Genomic DNA, 23,242 nt, shown 5'->3' with positions numbered 1-23,242 from the left:
ATCTAAATTTTCTATTTCTCTTCATCTACATATGGGATCAATCCATAAGTCTATCTAAATGTCCTTGTTCGTTTTCATACATGTAAATCTCTAAATACGAGTGTCTGTGATTGTTATACTTGTTCTTTCAAATGCATATACTAAATGCCATTTAGTGAGCCATTTTTCCTACATCTTTGGCCAAACCAACTTTTCTCAAAGTGATAGCAGCGATAATGGCCGATAACCAAGAAAATCCAGCCATCAACCAGAAAGAGTCTCTTAATCCAGTATGCAAAGAACCCGTTTGAGCTGTTACTGCGGTTTGTACCAGAGACGCGACACACACTCCGACGGTCGAGGCGATTTGTAAAGCGGTTTGGAATAATGCTCCGGCCAACGCTTGTTCATCCCTTTTTTCCCGTCAATTGCAATCGTTAGCTCTCGAATTTTCGTCTGAAATCAAATCTGATGCTCACTCGTTGACCAAGTTAGACATCAAAACACTCCCGACACCTACAGTGAAGTCTGCACCAAAGGGAGTGAATACGTTCGACAGGAATTCGCAGGCCCAATAAGTCATGTCGACAGGTGCCACAGCAAACAGCAATTGAGCTGTAGCTGTCGATAATCCACCGATTATAAGGAGATAAGGGGCTTTCATCCTTGGTGCAAGTAAGGGTACTACTATACAAGCTAACATCCCAACCAATGGAGCTGGAATGACATGAACTGCATTCATAATTGGTGAATCGCCCTTGAGGTTTTGGTACCAAATGGTAGTGAGGTATAACCAGCCCTGCCACATGAATTCTCGTCAGTCCCGAAGTCCAATGTATTGTATACTAGGTGCTACATGACCCTAAACTTACAGAAATGGCGAGATATCCACAGAAAGAAACCACCAAGATTGAGGTGACTTTCCATTCTTGTCTAGAAAAGATACTCATATTGACCAACGGAGGGATAGATGTATTCTTGAGAACGTATCTTTCCCAAAATCCCCATGCCACGAAAAGGACAACGGATATACCAAGACAGACACCGATATCTGGATCACGGTTGCGGTCAGTAAAAGTCGTACATACTCACAATGATGGGTTATATGATGCACTTACATGGTTGACCGAAACCGTTTTCCACTAAACCACTCTGAGTGATAGCGAAACTAAATAAACTCAATCCGGCGGTGATCAAGAAAGCTCCTAGCCAATCGACTTTTCTGTTCTTGATGGATGTGGCGCTCATGGGGGGGTCACGAGGAATGACCAGGGCACCCGCCACCATGGGTATGATAGCTAAGCCAGCGAGGATGAAGAAGACATATTGCCATGATCGGCTGATGAAGTGAAAAGATATCAATCCTGCGTTCTTTTTTCAAAGCAAGGAGGGTAATACTCACTGATTTATTCCAGCGACCACACCCGCAAAGATCATACCGGGACCACCACCGACTGGATATCCAAGAGCCATAGCTGAGAAAGCCATAGTTCGTGCTGGCTCTTCAGTGAAAGTCACACCGATGATACCGAAGGCGGCCGGAAGCGAGATCGAGATCGACAATCCAGCAAATGCTCGAACAACACAAATAGCGATATAATCCTAAATGTAGTAATGAAACAGTCAGTCTAATGTTTCTTACTTATTCTGCGCATCGTAAACTGAGCGAACATACCCTTATGACACCAGAGATGATACTGAAAATGACAAATAAGCCCATTCCAATGAGGAAAAGCCATTTCTTTCCGTACAGATCTGCCACTCGACCAGCCAAAAGCAAACCACTGTAGAAGCGCGAATGACGATATCAGCGAGACTGTGTACAACTCATGAGTGGGAGAGATACATACCATCCATTTGCAAGGGCATAAGCTGAACTGATCCATTGAGCTTGAAGTTCAGTAACTCCCAAATCTTTAGCGATACTAGGAATAACCAGTAATGTACTTGAAGCAGTAGCTGACTACACACGGACCTTTGTCAGTACGACTTTGTCATTCGAGCTTATTCATCCAAGACTAGAAGCGAGTCACTTACAGCGACAAAAGTGGTACTCATCATTGCTGCTCCAAGGATTATCATTTTAGCTTTTGTTAAAACGACTTTATCGGGTTTAGGATAACTTTCCAATGGTTCTACGAAGTTTTCAGCAGGAGTTTGTTGTCCTGATTCTAATTCATTTTCATCTTTATCTTTTTCTGATTTCTCAGAGACTCTGGTTGTCATTCTTGATAACGGAGCTGAAGAAGGGAACATAAAAGGTTTATCTTCTCCTGCAGCAGGAGTGTTCACAGCTGTTGAAGGACCGGAAGGGAAATAATACGATTTATCTTCTGTCCATGGTGTATTGTTCGCTGTTGATACTCCTGAAGGTGGGACACCGTATAAAGTAGCTGCATCGTCATCGTTTGCGGTACGATTCATATCGACAAGGTTGATTGGAGTGGGATCAATGGTGATCCTAGTAGGTCGGGAAGAAGCCATGGTGCGAAAGATGAGCTGAGTTGAGAGTGTGGTCTGGCGCAAATGGGTCTGAACACTGATTCAAACGGCCAAATCAGAATTATACTGTATTCTATTCCTCTATTCTATGATTATATTATTCGTCACTTTGCCTAAAACTGTCTATTGAAATCCCTTATCAAAAGAAATCGAGATAATCGAAACGTGCCAATCTATTATAGGTACTTCAAGCGGAAACAACAAAGAAAAAACAGGAATGGTGGGAAGAGAAGTATCAAACGTGCATATCGTTCATGATTATATACACCACCTCTTGTCCATACCACTCCATTTAACAATTTTTCATAGATGGGGTGATACTGGGCTAGTATTATTATTATGACAAATGCTCCAAAAACCGCGTTGTCGGTCCGATAAGCAAAATGAATCACAGTTACTGTATGGCGCGAAAGGTCGGAGTGTACAAATTTTTTTCGGTAAAATAGACGAGACAAAACTGCTAAATTTTCTTTACGTGGTAAGAGCATGAGTTTATCAGTTTATCCAATGTCTCTTCTCCTCCACCTTCTTCGATGGCGTCGAGAGTCTAGATCATTACCCTGGGATGTTGTTAGAACAACAGTTCTTCCGATTCACTTGGCTTGGTGGAATGATGTGATCCGGCGGTGGAACACGAGTCGGCCGTATCTAAAATTTTGCATCGACAGAAAGGATAATCCATGGGCATCGCAAGAAGCATTGGAACTTTTTACCGCCCGATAAATTAGGGATATCGATGATCTTCAGGGACCCGCCGGTTCAGGTAAAGTTTAAGAATACCAATACCCAGGACACTCGTACTCCGCATATACTCCATATCCTGAACAGGCCGTAAGATACCTTGACGTTCTGTAATAGTTTATGCTTGGACGTATATAAATGAAGAGTTGCAGAGGCGTCTGAATCTGGACCTTCGCTGTACAGCACGTTTACATTCTGAGCGGAACAACCTCGGACGAAGGATTGAATTGATACTTAATCCAACCTGCAGAATTGGTGTAAAACGCGTGAACGCGTGCTGTGGTTTGCAGCCAAGTAGTCATTTGAACGCTCTCCATAAGTGATGCTGGATCCAATGATGCTGACAGACGTTGTCCTCCGACTCAGTCTGGTGTTGTGTCTTCTTCGTATGCTCACTACACAGAATCCCACAACAGACAACAACGATGGTATGTGCATGATATGTCCGATATTTGCGTCTTTTTGGAAAATGGGGGTAGTGTGTCTGTGTATCTCCGCGTGTGTGTCGTGTTGAACTGATCTAACGCATGAATTGATCAAGCAAGGCGGATTTGACTTCCACTGACTGCTCTTGAGTAACATTTCTCTTCCTGCTTTATGATCGTAATGGACAGTCGAAGTCCAAAATTATCTCCTTGTACTAACCTCTCCCCTCATCGAGTTAAAAACCACAAATTGTGCGCAACATGAATATCACGGAGGGAACACAAAATCAATCGATGCGTAGTGTCGTGAGGGCGGATGAACAACGTCCTCAGGAAACGAAAAAAGAAACAAACCAAGAGGAGATTGATGGAACACTAAAAACAGAGCTCGACAGGTCTACACCGACACCGAACAATGCCCCTGCTTTCCGAACACCTTCAACAATGACCCGAACTCACAAGATCATGCTAGCAGCTACCATGTCCGTGACTCAATTTATGATGGTCCGTCTAAACTCCATTGCGTTCTCTCCTTGTCCTCCTGATTGACTTCGCGCCTAGGGAAATGGCTCGAACTCGAGCTGAACTTGGTTTGATACAGGCACTTTCCGTAGGATCAAGTCTACTGATCATCCCTGTGATGGCGGACTACTTCAATGTTTCGATTCTAGCTGTACAATGGGTATGTCATCTTCACGGTCGTTTAGAAGCTGACTATTGCCTTGTGGGAAATGTAGGTAGCTTCAGCTTATCAACTCGCCTATGTAAGTGTGGATTGCCTTCACGTCGGCTGACGCATTGGGCTGATGTGATTGCATGTCAGGGATGGTCAGTTTCATAGGAGGGCGAGATTGAGGTAGGAAACAAAGCTGAAAAGATTGAGCTTTTTAGTGGATTACTGGTCGCTGGCAGACTCGCAGATCTATATGGTAGAAAGAGATTATTCTTATTCGGCTTAATCGTCGGAGTGATAGCCAATATAATCTCTGGAGTGATCCCTGTAAGCGTGTTCATCATCTTACCAATTCTGCCTCTTCACACCCACAACGAACTTTTACTAGTCCTTTGCCTCAAAGAGACAATGTAGTTGATACGATTTTTGGCACAAAGAGACATTGCTGATAATGATTATCACCGTCTAGAATCGTATAGGATTAACGATCTTCCGAGCTATTGCTGGATTAGGATTATCGATTTCTGCACCTGCAGGATTTGGGATTGTAGGTACTAATTTTCGTGAAGAACCTTCTAGGACAATGGCATTTGCCGCTTTGGGACTTGGTACTCCTGTGGGTGCTGTAGTAGGGGAAATCATCGGAGGTTTAATAGCAGGTATTGGAAAGTGAGTTCAAGTGTTTCTCCATCGCCATCACCGAGTGGGAGTACAGATGATCCACTGCCTGTGAAACGAACGAAGATTGATGGCTGGTGTCAATCTTCCACAGAAAAGGTTGGCAATATGTATACTTCCTGATAGCAGGTTTTGGTATCATACCAATAATATCAGGAGTCATATATATTCCACGAGATGACGAAGTGTCGTCGTATGTGAACCCTCCAATCGAGAATAACATCCAGGGAGAAGAAGTACCTGACCAACAAGAATCAGCTGTGTCAATCCGAAATATCAAGAGAGTAGATTGGATAGGTGCAGGAATTATCACTGTAGGATTAAGCTTGTTGATGTTCTCAATCACTCAAGCTGGATTGACTGAGAAAAAGTGGAGAACCCCTTGTAAGTTTTCAGCAAGCAATGATAGTTCCCAATCTGCCAATCTGATGTAAGACTCGCCTTCATTTCAGATATCCCACCAATATTCTCGTTGTCGATAATTATGATAATCCTCTTTGGGTTTTGGGAAAGACATATCGAGATCCGTTCCGAGATAGGAATACCACCTATTGTAAGACTGAGTATATTCACAAGGCATAAATGGAGAGTCACTGCTATACTTGGTATAGCATTCTTCGATTGGATGGGGATCTGCGTGAGTCGGACAACTAGGTTATTGAGATAGTAGATTGTGGAAGAACCCATAATATGAATCGAAACTGAGCTGATCACACCATGATGAAAATCAACAGGGCTGGGTATATCTCACAAGCGTTTATTATCAAGATTTATTAGGTTATTCACCTTTGAAAAACGCTTTATATATACTCCCTGCTCCTGTTACAGGTATCATTTGTTGTGTACGTGTCTACCTTTTCGCTAAGTCCGGGTCTTGGTGTTTACATCTCGACAGTATCTGGTAACTCTTTTGGCACCAAGAGTAAGCGCACCTATCCTATTGGCGTTGGGAGGTATAGCGACTGGGTAAGTTCAAAGTGCAATATGATCCACCCCTTATGTTGATGTCTGAACATATGCTAATCTGGAATTTACAATATATATGATGTACGAAATACGACAGATTAGCAAACTGTTTATTCGCAATCCAATCTCCTGATACCTTGTATTGGAAGAATGAATTTTTCGGTGCAATCTTACAACCTTTTGGAGGTGATTTGACTATTCCAATTGGGAGTGTAATGATTTCCAATTTATGTGATGAGTGAGTTTCGATAGTTCAACATCTGGTTATTCTGATTTGACGATGAGATGCTTTTGCTCGTAACATTTCTTGTATGTTTGTAGCGATGAACAAAGTATTGCAGGTGCTTTATTTCAAGTCTCATTACAAGTAAGTCGAACACTCTGTTTGGCCTTTCTCCTTGAGGAATATCTGGATTAGAGCAGTATTACTAATTACTAATCAATGAGTTTTAAACCCTTCTAGATAGCTGGGACCGTGGATCTATGTCTATCATCATTGATCCAAACTCAAGTCGAATCCATTCATGGATTATTACAAGGATTAAGAGTTGCCTTATGGTTCAATTCTGCTTGTTGTTGGTTTGGTGAGTTCGCGTCCAGATCACGAAGAGAAGAAGAGATGTTCCGCGTAATCGTGAGAACAGCACATACAAGCTGATCACGATATTCTGTGCTGTCAGTTCTCGTCATCATTTTCTTAGCATTTAGGAAAGTCGGTTTAGCGAAAGATGTAGCGAAGGGTATATAGGGGTGTAGATTGATGACGTCGGCTCAATCTCGCTGGCTACAAAATGCTGTGTCCGAGCTTCATAGAGTGGAAACGGACCTCCTATTACCTCAATGCATAGCACGTATACTTGTTCCGGCAAAGTATGCTCAGACTGACTACTTGCCCAACTTCTTCCTGAGAGCTCGAGTAGACTATAGCAGAAAATAGCGTAATCAGCATTGGTTTCGAATCGTCCGTGCACTGGGCAAGAATCAGCTGCGGCGACTTACCTTCCTTCTCTTCTTGTATTTATGTTTGGAGATCTTCTTCTTTCTTTTCCTCTTAACACTATCCATATGTACTCCTTCCTCACTTATCAGGTCTTCTACTTGAGCATGCATTAATCCAGTTTTCCTTCCTCTAGAAGATGATAAACCCAGTCTAGCAAGAACATCATTTAACCCAATGACCACATCGTGTAAGTTATCATCTTTTTCCATCGCCTTCTGTTGTTCTTGAAGTTCAGTCAGATTCTCAGTATTAGAAGGTTTGCCTTCTAATTTAGATAAAACGGTTTGCCATTGATTTTCAGAATCAGACTTTAATTCACTTAATTTATGTGATAACTGAGATGATAATCCACCGAATTCATTTTCCAATCCACCAAATCCTGATGCTGATGCTAATGCGGATGATGCCCAAGGATTGAAATCATTACCTAAATGATGAATTAAGCTTGGATGAGAAAGGTTTGAGATTACTCTAAAATGATCGTTCAATCCATTTCCCTTCACTTTTCTTTTCAGTGCCTTGGTTGGATCAGGTGGTGGCGGAGCTGAAAAGAGATCTTCACTATCAAACGTAGTCGAAGATGCGGATGTGGACGTAGAAAGTATCGATGATGATGATGATGATTTTCTGGGATTGGTATAAATGGCCGTACCTAGATTGAGTGGTAATGGGTGTGAAGGATGAGTGAACGTCGTATGTAATTTAAATTGTTCAGGATACAGATAAATTGGTTTGAATGAATTGTGATGATCATCAGATGGTTGAGGGTGTGTGAATGTTAATCTATTTGATTTATTCAGAGTCGAATTGGATTTGGATCGGATTTGTTCGTTCTCCATATGATCATCTTGTTCAAATATGTTCAAATTGGATGATGTGTTTTCTTCAAACTGATTCGAATCTGACACGACGTTGATCTCACTCCCGATATCGTTCCTGTTGGTGAAATGTCTTGGAGAAGTAAGGTCGACTGAAGAAGTAGAAGGTCTCTTACGTCCTCTACCTTCCTGTGCGTTTATAGTAGATCTTGAAATCGAAGATATCTGTCTGGATGTAGACAGAGACGTGGATGCAGTTGACGGTGCTGATGTTTTGCATTTGGATAAAGTGGTTGAACGAGGCTTGATCCTGCCTCTAGTTTGAGGTTTAGATTTCACGTTGGCGTTGGTGGGTAGACCCGAGAGGGAATTACCATGACCATGCGGCCCAGTAACCCTAGTTGAGGGTAGAGACGAATAGAGTCGACGCAAAAGCATCGTGAGGAGTACGTTACCTTCTGCCTCTGTAAGTCTGAGAAGATAAGTTGGGGTAGTCGGTATGTGATACTGAGAATGATGCGCGAGGAAAGAACACAAAGAATGAGAAATGAGATGGAAGACTATAGATAGAGCAAGCTGAGCGATTTCGTCGACGACAGACCATCTCGACAAGTCACGTGACACTTCACCACCACTGTGCGATATATATATAAAAAAGTGTGAACTATAACTTATCGAATAATGCCTCTAAAAGGTCGTTATTGTATTCACTTTTTGACCAGTCTGAATCAGAGTCAATACCAGACGTAGACCACAGATATAAGCATGTCAAAGAGGACGCATGACCAAGTGGAACAAATGGAAGCTGGACCTTCGACATCCGGTAGCAATGCCATTACCAATGGCGTTGTTACAAGTGCAGACGTAAATGTTGGATTACTTCAGATTCCCCAGGTATGTTTCATCTGAACGAAGCAGTAATACCCCCAGGAGAAAGCTAATGGCACTAATTTCAACGATGTTTGTTATCGATAGAAACGATTTTATCGACAAAGAGCGCATGCGAATGTATTTGTTGACCATGAATTAGATTAGTGAGTTCACCATCTCAATCTGTTGTTCCTCCTTGGAAACTCATCCGAGTATATATGGTTTGAAAACGACTAAGCTTACATGTCAGTGTAAATTTCCATTGAACGAACAGCCCTAAATCACCAGCAGAGATGGATTGGTCACTTCACTATCCTCAATATTTCGCATTACCAGATACTCAACCGGAAGGGGCTCAAAATACCAAAAAAGTAGAATGGGCAGATGTGGGATGTGGTTTTGGTGGATTGTTAATGGCTTTAGCTCCCATGTTTCCTGATACTCTAATGCTGGGTGAGTGACTATTCCTTCCAACCTCTTCGTAATTGTGGAAAACATCCCCTGAATTCAAACGATCACCTTTTTTTTAAGACTGAACCCGACTCCTACATAGAGTTGTAAAGCATGGGCTGAATACAACCCTTATATTTGTGATTCTAGGTATGGAAATCCGAATGTCAGTCACGAAATACGTTACAGATCGTATAGCAGCAACTCGTCAAGTTCAAAGTCTGCTACCTTCTGAATCAACAGAAAAACAACAAGGAGGATATCAAAACGTTTCTGTGATAAGAGCCAATTCGATGAAACATATGCCTAATTTCTTTGAGAAAGGTCAAGTGAGTTATTCGATGTTAACCTCTTTTGCCGAAACACCACAATGGGTGTGATTCACTATCACCAATATACCGTGCAACAGTTCCAAAATTAGGCAGGAGGGGCTAAAGTCTTCTTCTTGAAGCTGACCATAGCTGACTTCACAATTACCTCTACCTATAGCTATCAAAGATATTCTTCCTTTTCCCAGATCCTCATTTCAAGAACCGTAAACACAAAGCCAGGATTATTACGTGAGTGTTTTCGTGTTTTTCCTGTCCTGTCTAGTACTGGACTTGGTGGATCCAAAGAGCTGATCTTGTATGACATGACGACCAGTCCCGGTTTGTTAGCTGAATACGCATATATACTGCGACCAGGTGGAATACTGTACACTGTAACTGATGTGAAAGGTGAGTTGGATTGTCCAAATGAATCACCGTCTGCTTGTATATCTTGAAGAGAGAAAGAAAAAGAAACCATCAGTCTTAAAGGATATCGTTCGCTGATATGTGTTTCCACTCCGATGTTACGCATAGACTTACACGAATGGATGGCATATCATCTCAACAATCATCCTTTATTCATACCTATACCCAATGAAGAATTAGAAGGTGATGCGATATTAGAAGCGGCTAGAACATCAACTGAAGAAGGTAAAAAAGTAGAAAGGAATAAAGGTGATAAATGGGTTGCATGTTTCAGAAGGGCTGATAATCCAGAGTAGCGATGATGCGCAACCTACTCTAGAAGATATGTGATCATTCATATTTTCATGTTGGATGTATGCACGAACCATCATGCTTAACTTTGAAGCTTTCATTCTGATACGATATCAAGGGACAGCAAGCTTTCACTGGTAAGAATCAGTGGTCCCTTCTGTTGTCCATAAAGGTCCTTGAGACACAAAGGGATACCATGCGGCAACGGACAATAAACAGTTTCTGATGTCTGATCAATTTACGCCTTTGAGTCGTTTCACCACTCTGAAAGCGTTCAAAATACAATAACAAAAGCATGCTTACCACTACACTTAGTTATCGTGTACCCATCATCATGAACATTCTCTGTGAATATGGACATTGATTCGCTTTCTGATTAATTTGTAGTCATGCGCTAATCAGTAAACTACATCACGAGAATAAGCATTCAGGCAGCGTTACTACGCTAGAGCACGAGCGTGAACACGAACATCTCAATTTGGACTTTTAATATCGGGAAATGCCTGCTCCTAGACCACCACATGTGAGCGCCATCATACTTTTTCCATCTCGCTGTAACATAGAGAAGCTGATCACGGGAAACCTTTAACTCATTTTCACAAACCATTGAACGCCCTCAACGAATGCCAATCATGCCGCCCACTTCTCTTACGGTTTAGACAATCGAATTCACCATACCACATATATTGACTTCAGATCAATTTGATGAATTGGAAGATTTGACTTTTCTACATTTCGAAGAGAGTTTAGGTGGGCATTTTTTCTTTATGTCACAATGGACCAAGCTGCGTTTATAATTGAAGTATCGGCGTTGGAAGGGTACAGATATAGCGCAGAGCCTAGCTAACATCAGATCATTCTATTCTCCAATGGTACCTGCATTCTGTCTTTCTCAACTTTCAACTCTCAACACCCTCACCATCACCCGATTGCCCCCTTCGTCCCCTTCCCTCCCCACCATCCACTCACGCACGCACGCACGCCCACGAACGTATAGCCGCATGGCCCATTTCATTGAAAATAACGACGGAATTACTCGAATCTTTTCCCGAAGACGATCCGGACGGTACAGCAGAAATGATCAAGAGCGAGACTACCGTTATATCCATAGCTACTTGTTCTGCATGGGACGTAGAATCAGAAGAGAGGATAAGACAGATTGTGAGAAACTTGTTGATTGAAATCATGGGTGGAGGGTGAGTCACTACTACTAAATTCTTTTCGAAGATCGTATCTTCTTGAAATAGTGAATAGCTAAGACATGTGCGACTTCTTATAATTTAGAATCGAAGTCAAACGTTCTTGAAAACACAATCTCTATTCAAGCAAATCCACATCCGACCTTGTTATTCACCATGTATACATTTTCACAACGATAATCATCATCATTTCAGAACTTTTGTTTTTATCCAGGTAAAGAATAAAGTGTAGTGTGTGAATATATATAGAGAGAAGAAGCAAACTAGTTCAGCACAACTTTATTCTGTATATATCCAAATCTCGTACTTCATCCATGTCACTCATCCCATGCATATAAACAAATTCCTTGTGTTCTATACTTTTATATCACTTTTCAGATTCATACAGATATTTAACTACCGTTTACCTGTGTAGCAAATATGATGTCAGCGTTATTTCTTTCGGTATTTCTCCTTGCGACATTCTTTTCAGGTCAAAAAGAATTACTCACCTTGTTCTTGACCGTGGTTAAATATTGAGCATAACTACTCATATGATCCATTCTATCTTCAATCAACAGACTTAACGCCCAAGATCTTAAAGCTGGTTCTGCGTCAGATTTAACAACATAGACATGAGGCCTATATACACCTCTCCTTAATTCTCTAGTTTTAGCAACTATGTTATTCACTCTTTGAGAGAATGGATTATCCAATACTGGTAAAGTATATTTACCGCCTTGCAATTCACCATATGAAGGAAGGTCAAAGACATCTTGAATCAGTCGTGGTACGGCTTCGTGTCCTACCCAAATGAAAATATTTTGACCATCTTCGATTAAGAACAATCCATGTCTTTCTAATCTCTCCGAAGTTAGGTTTAATGCCTGCGGGAGAACGATTCCTGCGTCTCCTATGTTTCCAGCTTCGGGAGACATGTTATGTAATGAATAGAATCTTGGGTGGATAAATGGTACTAATGACTGACAGGGTAGAGTAGTCAATAACGCTTGAGCGTAAGATCTTAAATCAGGAGGTATACTTGATCCTTCTCTTAATCCCACATGTTTGACTAGCCCACAACACAGTAAAGGTAACAATTTCAAGTTTTCAGGTACAGCCAGTTGTGCTGAAGCTCCAGATGACGATGTGACTTGGTTCTTATATACACCTAACATTTCACCTAATTTGTTGGTCACTGTATTCCTAGCATCATCGAGTGAATGAGACATTGATCGTTCAACCGCTTTATTCGTAAGGTAAGTGGCGATTGCAACTTGATCAGCTGAGGCGTATAGTTCCGGAATTGAATCGGTCGTTGGCATAGCTTGAGTAATAACTCTTATTCGCCTTTCACCATAGCATGTCGTATGTAGAATAGCAGTTTGAAGAACAACGAATGATCCTTTGATGTCATCTTCAAGTTGTAATTCAATGACATAGTTTTGATCCGTAGGAACAACTGGTAGAGCGAGTAAATCGGTCGATCGGATAAAGAAATTACCATGGAAAGCACTCATTCTGATTCCTCTGGTGGCTCGAACTCGAATAACAGCTTCTAAGCCGATTGGCATAGCTAATACCTTACCGAATTCAGTGGCGAATTTGATGGCATCTTCGGATCTTGATGCATTGAATCCGGGATACAGATATGTTTGTCCAGCTGTGTATCTTGGTAGACAAGATAAGGTCGCTACATCGGTATAAGAAGTTGAGAAAAGGAACATATCGACCGCCACTTGTTGTTTTGAGCATTCGATGGCGAAAGTCTTGTAAAAGCTTGAAGCGGCGTTGAGTAGAGAAGATTCTTTGCTTGTTCCGAGAAGTTTAGGGTCGTCACGAGCCTTCAATGCACCTTCACCTAGGGTTGGTAGTGTAGCAGTAAGAGCGATGATCTTTCCCCCTATCTTACCAATGAGTTGATGAGCGGCTTGAAGAGCCGATCCAAGCGCGTTGCCAACAACGTGAGAATCTTGGAACATATCGCTCAATCTACCAAGAAGGGATTCGAGGGCCGGACGGGATTCGGTAAGGTTGACAAGTAAGTCTACTGGTTTCGGTAAAAACACATCCGAAAGATCTGATACGACCAACATCGAAGCTTCTGTGGCGCCTGCGGGCAAAGAAAAGAAATGTAGAGATGTAGAAACTGCTATGATTGCGACTTTGGTTCTACTGTCGGCATTTGGAATGTTATCGAGACTTTCTAAGATTGTTCTAGCGGCGACAGCTACCATGCCGGATTGAACAGCTTGTTGAGATACGTCAATGACGAAAGCGTATACAGGTGGTTGAGGTGGCCTAACCATATATTCTGTAGGAGCAATAAACTCTACTACTGAATGATTCAATTCTTTCCTTGCCCATCTATCAGCAGGTTTGTTTTCAACTTGATTCCAATCGAATAATTGTGGTACTTCATTACTTAATCCACACATACAACATTTCCATCTGTTGCCACCTTCAATGAAAGTGACAAAGGGATTGATGTATGCTCTACATCTTCTACATCTTGCAATTACACTATCTTCTATGACCGGAACTGGATCTTCTCCATCTGATTCCCTGAAAGATCGATAAGGAGCCATCACTAATGCTAATGGTAATTTTGATTTATTGAGTAATGATTGAGTAGTGGGCATGGAAGTGAGCGTACATCGTTGATACGATGGGTCTGGCTGGATGTGAGGTGAAGCAGTGACTGATGCGTTGGGAGGTAAGAGATAGGGTGGTGGAGGCGTATCTAGACCTGTTACATCAGGCTGCATACCTATTAGATTAACGGTTTGAATTTGATGTAATTGTTTCTGTCCTGACATTCCTGCGCCAGCACCTGCACCACCTTGATAGCCCATGTTCATCTGTTGGAATTGATTTGACATTTGGTCTACAGGTTGTTGTTGTTGTTGTTGACTTCCATAAGCAGATTGTTGTTGACCGTATCCAGGTTGTTGACTCTGAGCAGGTGCTGCACCTCCATAAGGAGAAGCAGCGGGTTGTTGACCATGAGATGGTTGATGAGCATCTGCTCCTCCAAGCCCGGGAGTAAAATATTGAGGTTGCTGAGATGCGTTTTGATCAGGATATCCTGGAGCAGCTAATGACTGCTGAGGTTGAGTATCATATCCACCACCTCCATATACCTGTTGAATCTGAGCGGTAGGGTATTGTCGACGTCCAGGTCGGTGAGATTGTCCTTGAGAAGGTGCAGCGGCAGGAGTAGGAGCAGGAGAGGTGGAAGGGTGAGACGAACCGTAAGAAGGTTGAGTTGGCACTTCCCATTGCGATCGGCCGGTAGATTGCTCTGTGAATATCATCTCAGCTAATTCCATGAGACTTGTTACAATACCTTTGGTCACTTACCGACATAGACATAAGCGTTCGATTGCGCATCCCTGGTGAACACAACAGGTTAGTACTGGCAGATCTGCGTGACTGTATGGGACGACAAATCAACTCACCACCTAGCTTCCCACCCTTGAGGGAGCATCACTTCTTGAGACATCTTCTATGCGAGCTGATTAGGGTGAGGGGTGTATAATAGGGGTATAAACGATGTCCGTTCAGTGTTGGGCTTATTCCAGTATGCGGATGATGCCCTTGACGTAGAGCGGACCGAAGAGAGGTAGAAAGAGGATGGTTTTTTATACTACTCCTGTTAAAGGTTACACGATAAGATGTCTTTGTTAGGATATGAGCGAATGAATTGGTGACGAGGCAATCTGCTCTAATAATATAGGCCATCGCGTCCCTCCCCCTTGATCAAAAGGTCAGCAGTGCCACACTCGCGGGAATATCCGGAGATATCCACGATCACGCTCACTGTACGCTGGGGGGATCTCCTTTTGTGGCCCCGCATTCGCTCGAGGATGATATGGGATATGTCAAGAAGCCAGTGAATGTCGTTGTAATGATACGTTCGTATTTCTATCGACGAAGCCAACAGCTGCGACAAGCAGGAGTCACGGTCAGGATGCTTCAAACCAACTTGTTAGCGCCAGGACATTCAGACGTGGTCACTCGTGAGCTGGATCTACTGTGTTTCAGCAATGTAGATTTGACTAATAGCTGACCTCGATTACCTTTTAGACGTCACGTACGACTTCTACGGCGAGAGATGTAAGCTCCTATTCGAGTATGGAGGACCACATGGCTGACAACAGTATCAGTGGCGACATGCTCGGCTGATCAGAAGATAAAGGTTTTTCGAAAGACGCAAGAAGGTACATGGGACCAGGAGACTGAATGGAAGGTATGCTATCAATTTCTACATAACTCCTGACCTATATTTGTGTCAGCCGGAAAAGAAATTTCATGTTGACATACAATTTGGGTGATGTAGGCACATGACGCTCCCATACTTCACCTGTCATTCTCACATCCAGTACATGGCTCTTTACTCGCATCTTCATCGCATGATCGATCCGTCAGGGTGTGGGAAGAACCTACAGGACGTGAACGAGATGGAAGATGGATAGAGAGGGCAGTGTTGACGGGAGCGAAAGGAAGTGTCAAACAGGTTGAATTTGGCGTCGCTGATGCGGGAAGTGAACCTAGAGTGGTCAGTCATTCTTTTCGCTCTTCAAAGAACATCAAATCCCGTGATCAAGATATAACTTCAATGCATACACAAGCTGATAATCTTGTAACCTATCATAGGCAACAATATCAACAGATTCATATCTTCGAATATATTCGTCAGCAGATCCTTCATTATCAGATTGGTCGTTACATCAACCTATTCATATTCCAACATTACCGACACCAGGTTCAACTGATGAGCCTACAGTGGATGGACCTAGCAACACATCTTCGGGCGAATTAGCTAATGGTGGATGGGGCATATCATGGTGTAAAGAAAGATGGTGGGGATCAATTATAGCTTCCTTCTCAGGCTTGTCACCTATCATCAAGATAATCTCAATACCCTTAGATACGTCTTCTTCCTCGACATCATTATTATTCCTGAATCCACCACAATCGTCTTCAACATCACCTTTGACAAGTGTATCGTGGGCTCCATCATGTGGAAGAGCATATCATCTTATAGCTTCTGGAAGTAGAGATGGCACAGTCCGAATATGGAGAATCGAGCCTCCTGGTGAAAAATTAAGAGTAGATTATAATGATAATGATGAAAGTGATAATCACGTAGGCTGGAAAGGCGATTGTGTAGCAGAGTTCGGAAAAGGTGGTGCAAGAGTAGGAATGGTTGACGTAAGTTTAGCTCATTCTCGAACTCAAATAAATACTATAGAACAAATAACTGACTCTTCCATGCTGATCACAGTGGAATGCGACGGGCACAACACTGACTACGACCGATGATGAAGGCGTAGTGAGGATATATAAACGTAAGCTATGCAGCAGTTTCCGTTGAATCTGCTCAGCTGACTTGGCCCCTACTTGTGATAGCTACCTATGCAAGAAGTTGGAAACTGTTGGGTCAAATGACAGCTGAAGAACCTCCATACGAAGGCGAGAATGGGCAGTAAAATTGACGTCCATATCGTTCATATAAGGGATAGACCAGATTATTGTACTATATACAGGATTATGTGAAAATTCGAACAGTACATCTGTCCTTTCAGAGCTCTCCTTGACACCATCTCTGAACGTTGCGATTACCTACATTGACTGTTAACAGAATATACAACTTGAACGGGTGTCCGGGATATTTCACAAAAGATGAGCGAAAACAATACAATATCTACTCAGTCAGATCTTCCAGTATAAAGCCAGCAATACTGTAAGCGGTAGCCATCGTTGTCACCATTGGATTTACACCTGATGCCGTTGGGAAGACACTCTGACACCCCATGCCTATGTCAGTTATGGTTCGAGCATCATCTGAAAATCAGTACTCACCGCATCAGCAACGTATAGACCTGAAGTTCCCCATACGGCTCCACGTGGATCTACCACACTATCCGATGCAGATTTACCCATTGCGCACCTGAAGAGGGATTAGCAGAATCCTATATACTAGATAGTATTACTTACGTTCCCATTTGATGAGCACTGGCGAAAGTGGCCCATCCCGATTTGACACCTGCAGCTTGTATTTGAGCTATCCAAGATCTCCATTTTGGGTCCACGAGACCTTTATGTCCTTCCTCGACAATATAACTTGGAACACCAGCTTGAGTAGTTGATATTTTCTTGGCACCAGCCGCTAATAATAGTTCAACTGCAGCTAAGACTCCTCCCAAACAAGAGAGACCATCGTACGGTGATATGTCATACCGGATTCTGGGATGTCCATTCTCATCAATGAATACTTGACCACTATCTCTATCCCGTGTAAGAACGATCAGGACCATCGATTGGTTATATTCGAGCATGTTACTCTTATGAAGAGCACTAGATGACCAATTCTCCTGTGCTACTGCAAAACCAGCAGGGAATGACATGCAAACCTCTATTTTGGCTCCATGGTGATCTCCAAGTCTGTTTTCAGATACATTCGAGACCTTCCAATTCATATCTCAGTACAAATGTCTTTCTTGCACAAAAGGAATACTTGGCATAACTCACCGCAGTCATGATCGCACCGTCCCACGGATTGATTTTATCTTCGAATTTAGCGGAAACATAAGTGACAGGATGACAATGAAGGTTTTTTCCAATGTTAGGATTCTTCAATCCACTTCTGAGTAAGATGGCAGGTGAATTGATACTTCCACCACTGACAATCACTGATTTACTAGCAAGTACGACGACGTTGCTTCCATCGTCCAAAGTCATTTCGGCACCGATACATCGAGTTCGAGTTGTACTGTAAGTGTAGGACTCAAGATTGTCGTCGTCGATAACGCTGGGTATATCGGCACCGGGAGAACAAAATAGAAGTCGCTCGACTTGAGCACGAGAAAGGAATTCTGCGCCAGATTTCGCTGCGTCCATCATGAAAGTTTCGACAGTCCCCTGTTTCTCTCCATATGGACCTGGATAGTCAGAAGTCAGATGGGGCTCTACCGTCGTTTTTAACATGAAAGGTTGATGAGATATTCACTTACACCCGAATGAACAGAAGCCGCACGCATGTTCCTGGCCACTTGTATTTTGCTGAATGAGTATTCAGTTTTTTTTTTCAGGTTGTCGATACAGGACTCATCCTTATAATACTCACAGGTATAGGATCGACATGATACCCAAGCTTCTTGCATCCAGCTATAAGTTTAGAGTTGGATTTATTCTGTTTTATGTGGTCTGAAGAAACACCCATTCTTTCGCATATCTACCAAAGAGTATAAGCTGCCTGAGGCGATTCTGTGTTAGCTGGATTCAGCTCACCTCATCGAGAGCATCACTATACCCGTCAGTCAAAAACCAATCTAATCCCTTTTTGGCCCATTCCTCTCTGACATAATGTTGAGTTTTCAAACTTCCACTCCAGTTAACCGTTGTGCCACCTCCGAAAACGCTTCCGGCGAGAAAACAAGTTGAGCCTGATTCACTAGCCATGAGTCCACCATTTTGGTATAACTCAGAGAAGCCTTCTTGCTGACTTCGGGATCTCTCTCCCGTTGGAGCATACACACCCTTTTCTACCACCAGGGTTTTGTACGATTTAGCTAATCGAGAAGCGACAACTCCCCCTCCGGCGCCGGATCCGATGATGAGAATCTCTGTTTGGATGATAGGGATCTTAGAAGGGGGAGTTGCTGCTGGAGGGGAGATAAATGTATACGTGTATGATGGTTGTGTGAGTGGTTTGGAAAGTAATCGACGATTGGGAGATGGATAACCAACTGCATCGGTTAAAACATTATTATAACCGTATATGCAGAACAAACCCAACGCTAAATGTTCAATCAGTATTTATTATAGCGTGCATTGCTTGGACATGAAGATCCAGTGTCGTTTATTCAATATCTATCAAGTGGATCACTCACCTGCAAAAGCACGCATCAAGCTTCGTCGCATGGTAATTCGACTTGTTGACCAAGATCGTAAGATTGCCTCTCTCTCCTTGACAGTCAATTTCGGGAACGGCTTCATACATCCCCCTGTCAATAGAAAGGTCCCAGCGGTAGTGGATAGTAGACTTAATCCGGTGAGGAGTTCAGCCCTAACGGTTGAAGAGAGAGATGAACCGAGTAGATCCACTAGACGATCAATGGATCCATCAAGTTCCGAGTATGATTTACCGATAAAGTCGTCGACTGAGGGTGATGCACATGCGGCATCAGCGATTTATCGCACACTACCCACCAAACGAGGAACAAGGATAGCTCTCTTACCTACTGCTGCTTGCCATTCTGGATGATCCGTGGGTAGACTCGCTCTGAGCCTCTCCGCCTCTTCACCAGAGTGAGATTGGAAAAGGGCATCACAAATCGAGATGAGCGTTTCTCGTTGCGCCTCAGTCAAATCCGGAGAAGGATACGTATTATGTCTATGCACCATGTTGTATAACCTAAAAAGCTTGTTGAGGTGAATCGAATCTGAATTTACATGTCGCGATAACTGGTTCTTGTAGTTAGTTGATCCTCGTTGCGGATTTACTTGAACTCATGACAAATTTCTATATAAGCACTCGTGATGTATTTCCCGTGGTCACCAGGACATCAAAACCTCGAGTATGTCGATTAACCGATGTTACCGGAAAACATTCGAATACCATACACGGAGCGGAACCGAGTCCGCAGGCTCTTTCTCAACTGATTTTGGATCTAACTTTACTTAAGATTGCTGCTGAACGACCTGTTGTGAAAAGGAAACAGCAAGCAAGGTCACTTCAGCGTTGAATATTTTATACATAATTTCGTCTTTTTCGCTCAGTTTAGATGATACAGTATCTCAATATCCAAAATCTCATTATAATAGCTCTTTTGGGATTCCGATCCTGATTATAATCCCTTTCTTCCCCAAATCCTTTTCTGTAGTATGTACAATTCTTCGTTCGTCTTGAAAGCCTTACTATCGGCTACCTCTCGTATCAGATGGACCATAATTTTATCCTTTGGTGATAGGTACATCGGTACAAGGGAAATCCAAAAGAGTTTCATTCTGTAAGTTCGCGCAAAGGTATTTACCGCTTCCAACAGTACCATTCTTAGGTGCTAATTGTGTACCTGAAGCAGTGATATCTACACATTCTGCTGAACATTCTAATGTAGCCACGGTGTTGTTAGCAACCAGTCCTGAAGCTGTACCAGTGACGTTGATGAAGTGAACATCGGAAATGGATACTGTTTTCCACGACGAGTCAGCTATTTCCGCATGCTTGCGATATAGGGGGATGAACTCGGAATGGCGTTTAGAATCAACGGAACTCACAGCTTGAAGGGTGATCTTGACATCTGTTAGTCAATCTGTCAGTATTATGAACTACATAATATAGAAAGGATAGAATGAACTCACTGTTGAGCAGAAGATGAGTAACACTGAGTTACATAAATTGGATTATCAACATCTGCAAGGTATACAGAATCAGCACAACGTTACCCATGATATGATATGTGTCACAACTACCACGTTACGAATGGGAAGAGAAGTAAAAGGAGGATAACTCACTGTCATTGGCGAAATCTTGGAAAGTAACATTTTTAACATAGCCTGAACCACCACCTGAAATACTTTGGGTATCGTTTGATCCGCCGAAGACTTTGATTCGAGCACCGTTTTGAGCGTTGGACATCGAAATGTTTCGTACATATACATTGGCTACGATATCGGCTGAATGAGGGAGAAAGAGAATAGAAGTCAGCTCAGATATTTCAGGTACAGGATATAGAGGAATTGAAGATTGAGCAGACTTACTTTCACCTGCATATTGACCTAATGATCCGACTGAGATACCATGTGATCCACTACATTTCATGTCAATTTTTTTCTGTTCTATCGTACTACAATGCCAGGTATAACTAATTGACTCACTTGCAAATCATATTTTCAACTGTCATGTAAGTGGAGTTGGGTTTGAACGAGACACTGCAGTCTTCGGATCAGCCTTCAAGGTTCACATTTAAAGTGATAAAGATGGTACTCACCAATCATCGCCATTCTGGACATTGGAATCTTTCACTGTAACGTAGCTTGATCTGTAAATATCCCATCCGTCTGAATTGGCAGGTTCAACAGAAGCGTTCGCTGAAATAGATGAGATCTGGATATTTGAATAAGTTACATCTGTTGACTGATAAACGAAACTGGCCGTAACAGATCAACGATATTAGCCTTGTTGACATAGATGGAGATATATGGCTTCGCTGGAAAACGCTAGATAGGTAATGGCGTTCAACTCACTTGTGCCAGAATGGGGAATTTATGATACTGATATCATCCACAACAATATTACTTGCGTTTCCTACTGTTAACGGGATGGGTCTAGCGAAAGTTCGCGAAGAGCCTCCGGCAATACCAGCGTTTTTGTTTTGAGCGTAATAATTCCACCACGCTAATATCACGCTTAAGGGTAAGTATCTGATAACGCTCCCCCTGGACAAAGCCTACCAGGTAGATCAGTTGGGACAACACTCACTTTGACCATTGGCGTTGATAGTACCACCTCCGTGTAAAGTCACTCCCGATCCACTAGAGGATTCGTTAGTTTTTGTTGTTCTGCGAATGGGTTTCATTTCGAATACACTTACGATAGGAAGAAGTAGCTACAGATAAATTGAACATCAGTACTTGAGAAATTGTAGATGAAGAATTGAGAAAAGATGATTTTGAGCTTACGTGGTTGCGTTTTGCTACCAGATACTAAGAGATTAGCCACCATACTCTGAATTGAAGTTTCATTTTTCGACTAGACCGCTCACGTATGTCAAGTAGATACTGGCAGGACTCCAATAATCAATATTGGGAGTATAACTGATAGCGCCACTCAATCGTATCTCAACGTTCTTCAAGTTGGTTTGCAAGACTGTTTCGACCGTGTAGTAACCTGGTAGATCGATGAGGGCAGTCGAGCCACAGAGATCGAAGGCGTAGAGAAGATTTGGTCCGTCATCACGAGCACCGCCCATAGGCTAGTAGCATACTTTTAGCAGCAACACGGGAAAGCCTGATAATGAGATGGGTAGATCTTACCTTGACTGTACAGACTGAGCCCTCAGTAGTTACATATGGATTATTGGATGTGAATCGCTTTCGGAGTGAACCGGAAGATCGTTCAGAGTGAATATAACCGGTCGCAGCAGAGACCAGGTCAACGGTGGCTAAAGCTGATACAAAAGCAGTGAGGTACTTCATTTTGATGTGTGGAACACTCTGAGGGAATTTCCGAGAGATCAGGAGAGTGCAGTAAAGTATCACTTGTGCATTGCTCTTTATATGCCTTCTTCAACTTGATGATCGAGCAATATACCGGGCCGCCCGGGCCTACTTGGAAACGCTTAGCTTAAGTCTAAATATACTTTCATCTTTACATGTTCTCCATTGCCTTCGGCACCACTAAGAACACATCATGGTCAGATGATGATGATGATGATCAAACTCCCACATGATCATGTAACGTTAAGTTTCTTTGATTCCAATGAATTTTAAACTAATCAGACTGGACCTCCACCCCACGGACCCCTTGATGCCGGAAAGCGGACATCACCGATATGTACAACCCATCGGATCAAAGTTCTAGCGGGCCGGGCCACACTTCTGTAACAAAACGGGATTATTCGGCGGCAATAGTCACTCAAATTGTGGGGTCCCATTAGAACCGACAAAAAGGTGTTAGGTATGAATGGTCGAAGAATAGGCATGCGGCTATCTGACGGATAAAGGGGGGGGGGGACGGGGGGGATTAAGGGTCTCAGCATACAGCAGTGACGTTTGAAAAGTGAAAGAAATAATCAAATAATATCCACCCTCTCACACCCCCCAAGAACGGAATGAAAATGATTAAACAGTTTATATATCAAACAATCCACTGGCTTCTTCTCTCTTCTTTCATCTTTACTTTATCAATAAAAAGTACAAACTGAA

The 23,242-nt window shown here is 42.6% G+C and overlaps 8 protein-coding genes across 8 annotated transcripts; 3 read left to right on the top strand and 5 right to left on the bottom strand.

The window, feature by feature from the left end:
- Positions 1 to 151: 151 nt before the first annotated feature.
- IL334_003844 (uncharacterized protein) lies at positions 152 to 2,463 on the bottom strand (the record flags this gene model as incomplete). Its single annotated transcript, XM_062935570.1, has 8 exons — positions 152 to 392; positions 459 to 778; positions 852 to 1,030; positions 1,098 to 1,318; positions 1,382 to 1,581; positions 1,655 to 1,763; positions 1,830 to 1,942; positions 2,017 to 2,463. 8 exons carry the CDS (start codon positions 2,461 to 2,463, stop codon positions 152 to 154), a joined length of 1,830 nt encoding a protein of 609 aa, XP_062791621.1.
- A 1,478-nt stretch (positions 2,464 to 3,941) lies between these two features.
- IL334_003843 (uncharacterized protein) lies at positions 3,942 to 6,712 on the top strand (the record flags this gene model as incomplete). Its single annotated transcript, XM_062935569.1, has 13 exons — positions 3,942 to 4,151; positions 4,249 to 4,329; positions 4,385 to 4,411; positions 4,489 to 4,647; positions 4,790 to 4,989; positions 5,093 to 5,382; positions 5,451 to 5,635; positions 5,733 to 5,840; positions 5,894 to 5,964; positions 6,062 to 6,202; positions 6,286 to 6,331; positions 6,428 to 6,548; positions 6,645 to 6,712. 13 exons carry the CDS (start codon positions 3,942 to 3,944, stop codon positions 6,710 to 6,712), a joined length of 1,707 nt encoding a protein of 568 aa, XP_062791620.1.
- Positions 6,713 to 6,849: 137 nt separating this feature from the next.
- Positions 6,850 to 8,220, bottom strand: IL334_003842 (uncharacterized protein; the record flags this gene model as incomplete). The annotated part of the gene is made up of 2 exons (XM_062935568.1): positions 6,850 to 6,885; positions 6,964 to 8,220. The coding sequence occupies 2 exons, from the start codon at positions 8,218 to 8,220 to the stop codon at positions 6,850 to 6,852; spliced, it is 1,293 nt and encodes a 430-aa protein (XP_062791619.1).
- A 327-nt stretch (positions 8,221 to 8,547) lies between these two features.
- IL334_003841 (tRNA (guanine-N(7)-)-methyltransferase) lies at positions 8,548 to 10,135 on the top strand (the record flags this gene model as incomplete). Its single annotated transcript, XM_062935567.1, has 7 exons — positions 8,548 to 8,676; positions 8,758 to 8,816; positions 8,927 to 9,105; positions 9,253 to 9,431; positions 9,592 to 9,662; positions 9,748 to 9,821; positions 9,948 to 10,135. 7 exons carry the CDS (start codon positions 8,548 to 8,550, stop codon positions 10,133 to 10,135), a joined length of 879 nt encoding a protein of 292 aa, XP_062791618.1.
- Positions 10,136 to 11,721: 1,586 nt separating this feature from the next.
- IL334_003840 (protein transporter SEC24) lies at positions 11,722 to 14,813 on the bottom strand (the record flags this gene model as incomplete). The annotated part of the gene is made up of 4 exons (XM_062935566.1): positions 11,722 to 11,736; positions 11,821 to 14,612; positions 14,672 to 14,703; positions 14,770 to 14,813. The coding sequence occupies 4 exons, from the start codon at positions 14,811 to 14,813 to the stop codon at positions 11,722 to 11,724; spliced, it is 2,883 nt and encodes a 960-aa protein (XP_062791617.1).
- Positions 14,814 to 15,281: 468 nt separating this feature from the next.
- Positions 15,282 to 16,803, top strand: IL334_003839 (uncharacterized protein; the record flags this gene model as incomplete). The annotated part of the gene is made up of 7 exons (XM_062935565.1): positions 15,282 to 15,330; positions 15,398 to 15,427; positions 15,472 to 15,560; positions 15,651 to 15,869; positions 15,968 to 16,525; positions 16,599 to 16,662; positions 16,724 to 16,803. 7 exons carry the CDS (start codon positions 15,282 to 15,284, stop codon positions 16,801 to 16,803), a joined length of 1,089 nt encoding a protein of 362 aa, XP_062791616.1.
- A 215-nt stretch (positions 16,804 to 17,018) lies between these two features.
- IL334_003838 (uncharacterized protein) lies at positions 17,019 to 19,720 on the bottom strand (the record flags this gene model as incomplete). The annotated part of the gene is made up of 9 exons (XM_062935564.1): positions 17,019 to 17,117; positions 17,177 to 17,264; positions 17,312 to 17,781; positions 17,846 to 18,255; positions 18,328 to 18,376; positions 18,441 to 18,548; positions 18,605 to 19,113; positions 19,207 to 19,476; positions 19,555 to 19,720. The coding sequence occupies 9 exons, from the start codon at positions 19,718 to 19,720 to the stop codon at positions 17,019 to 17,021; spliced, it is 2,169 nt and encodes a 722-aa protein (XP_062791615.1).
- A 549-nt stretch (positions 19,721 to 20,269) lies between these two features.
- IL334_003837 (uncharacterized protein) lies at positions 20,270 to 22,513 on the bottom strand (the record flags this gene model as incomplete). Its single annotated transcript, XM_062935563.1, has 13 exons — positions 20,270 to 20,505; positions 20,594 to 20,616; positions 20,678 to 20,729; positions 20,831 to 20,992; positions 21,077 to 21,126; positions 21,194 to 21,247; positions 21,307 to 21,465; positions 21,563 to 21,713; positions 21,798 to 21,850; positions 21,910 to 21,924; positions 21,998 to 22,011; positions 22,081 to 22,290; positions 22,352 to 22,513. The coding sequence occupies 13 exons, from the start codon at positions 22,511 to 22,513 to the stop codon at positions 20,270 to 20,272; spliced, it is 1,341 nt and encodes a 446-aa protein (XP_062791614.1).
- Positions 22,514 to 23,242: the final 729 nt, after the last annotated feature.

Source organism: Kwoniella shivajii, chromosome 5, assembly GCF_035658355.1.
Source record: "Kwoniella shivajii chromosome 5, complete sequence".
Taxonomy (NCBI): domain Eukaryota; kingdom Fungi; phylum Basidiomycota; class Tremellomycetes; order Tremellales; family Cryptococcaceae; genus Kwoniella; species Kwoniella shivajii.
Note: the sequence above shows the minus strand (reverse complement) of the source record. Positions and strands in the feature narration are given on the sequence as shown.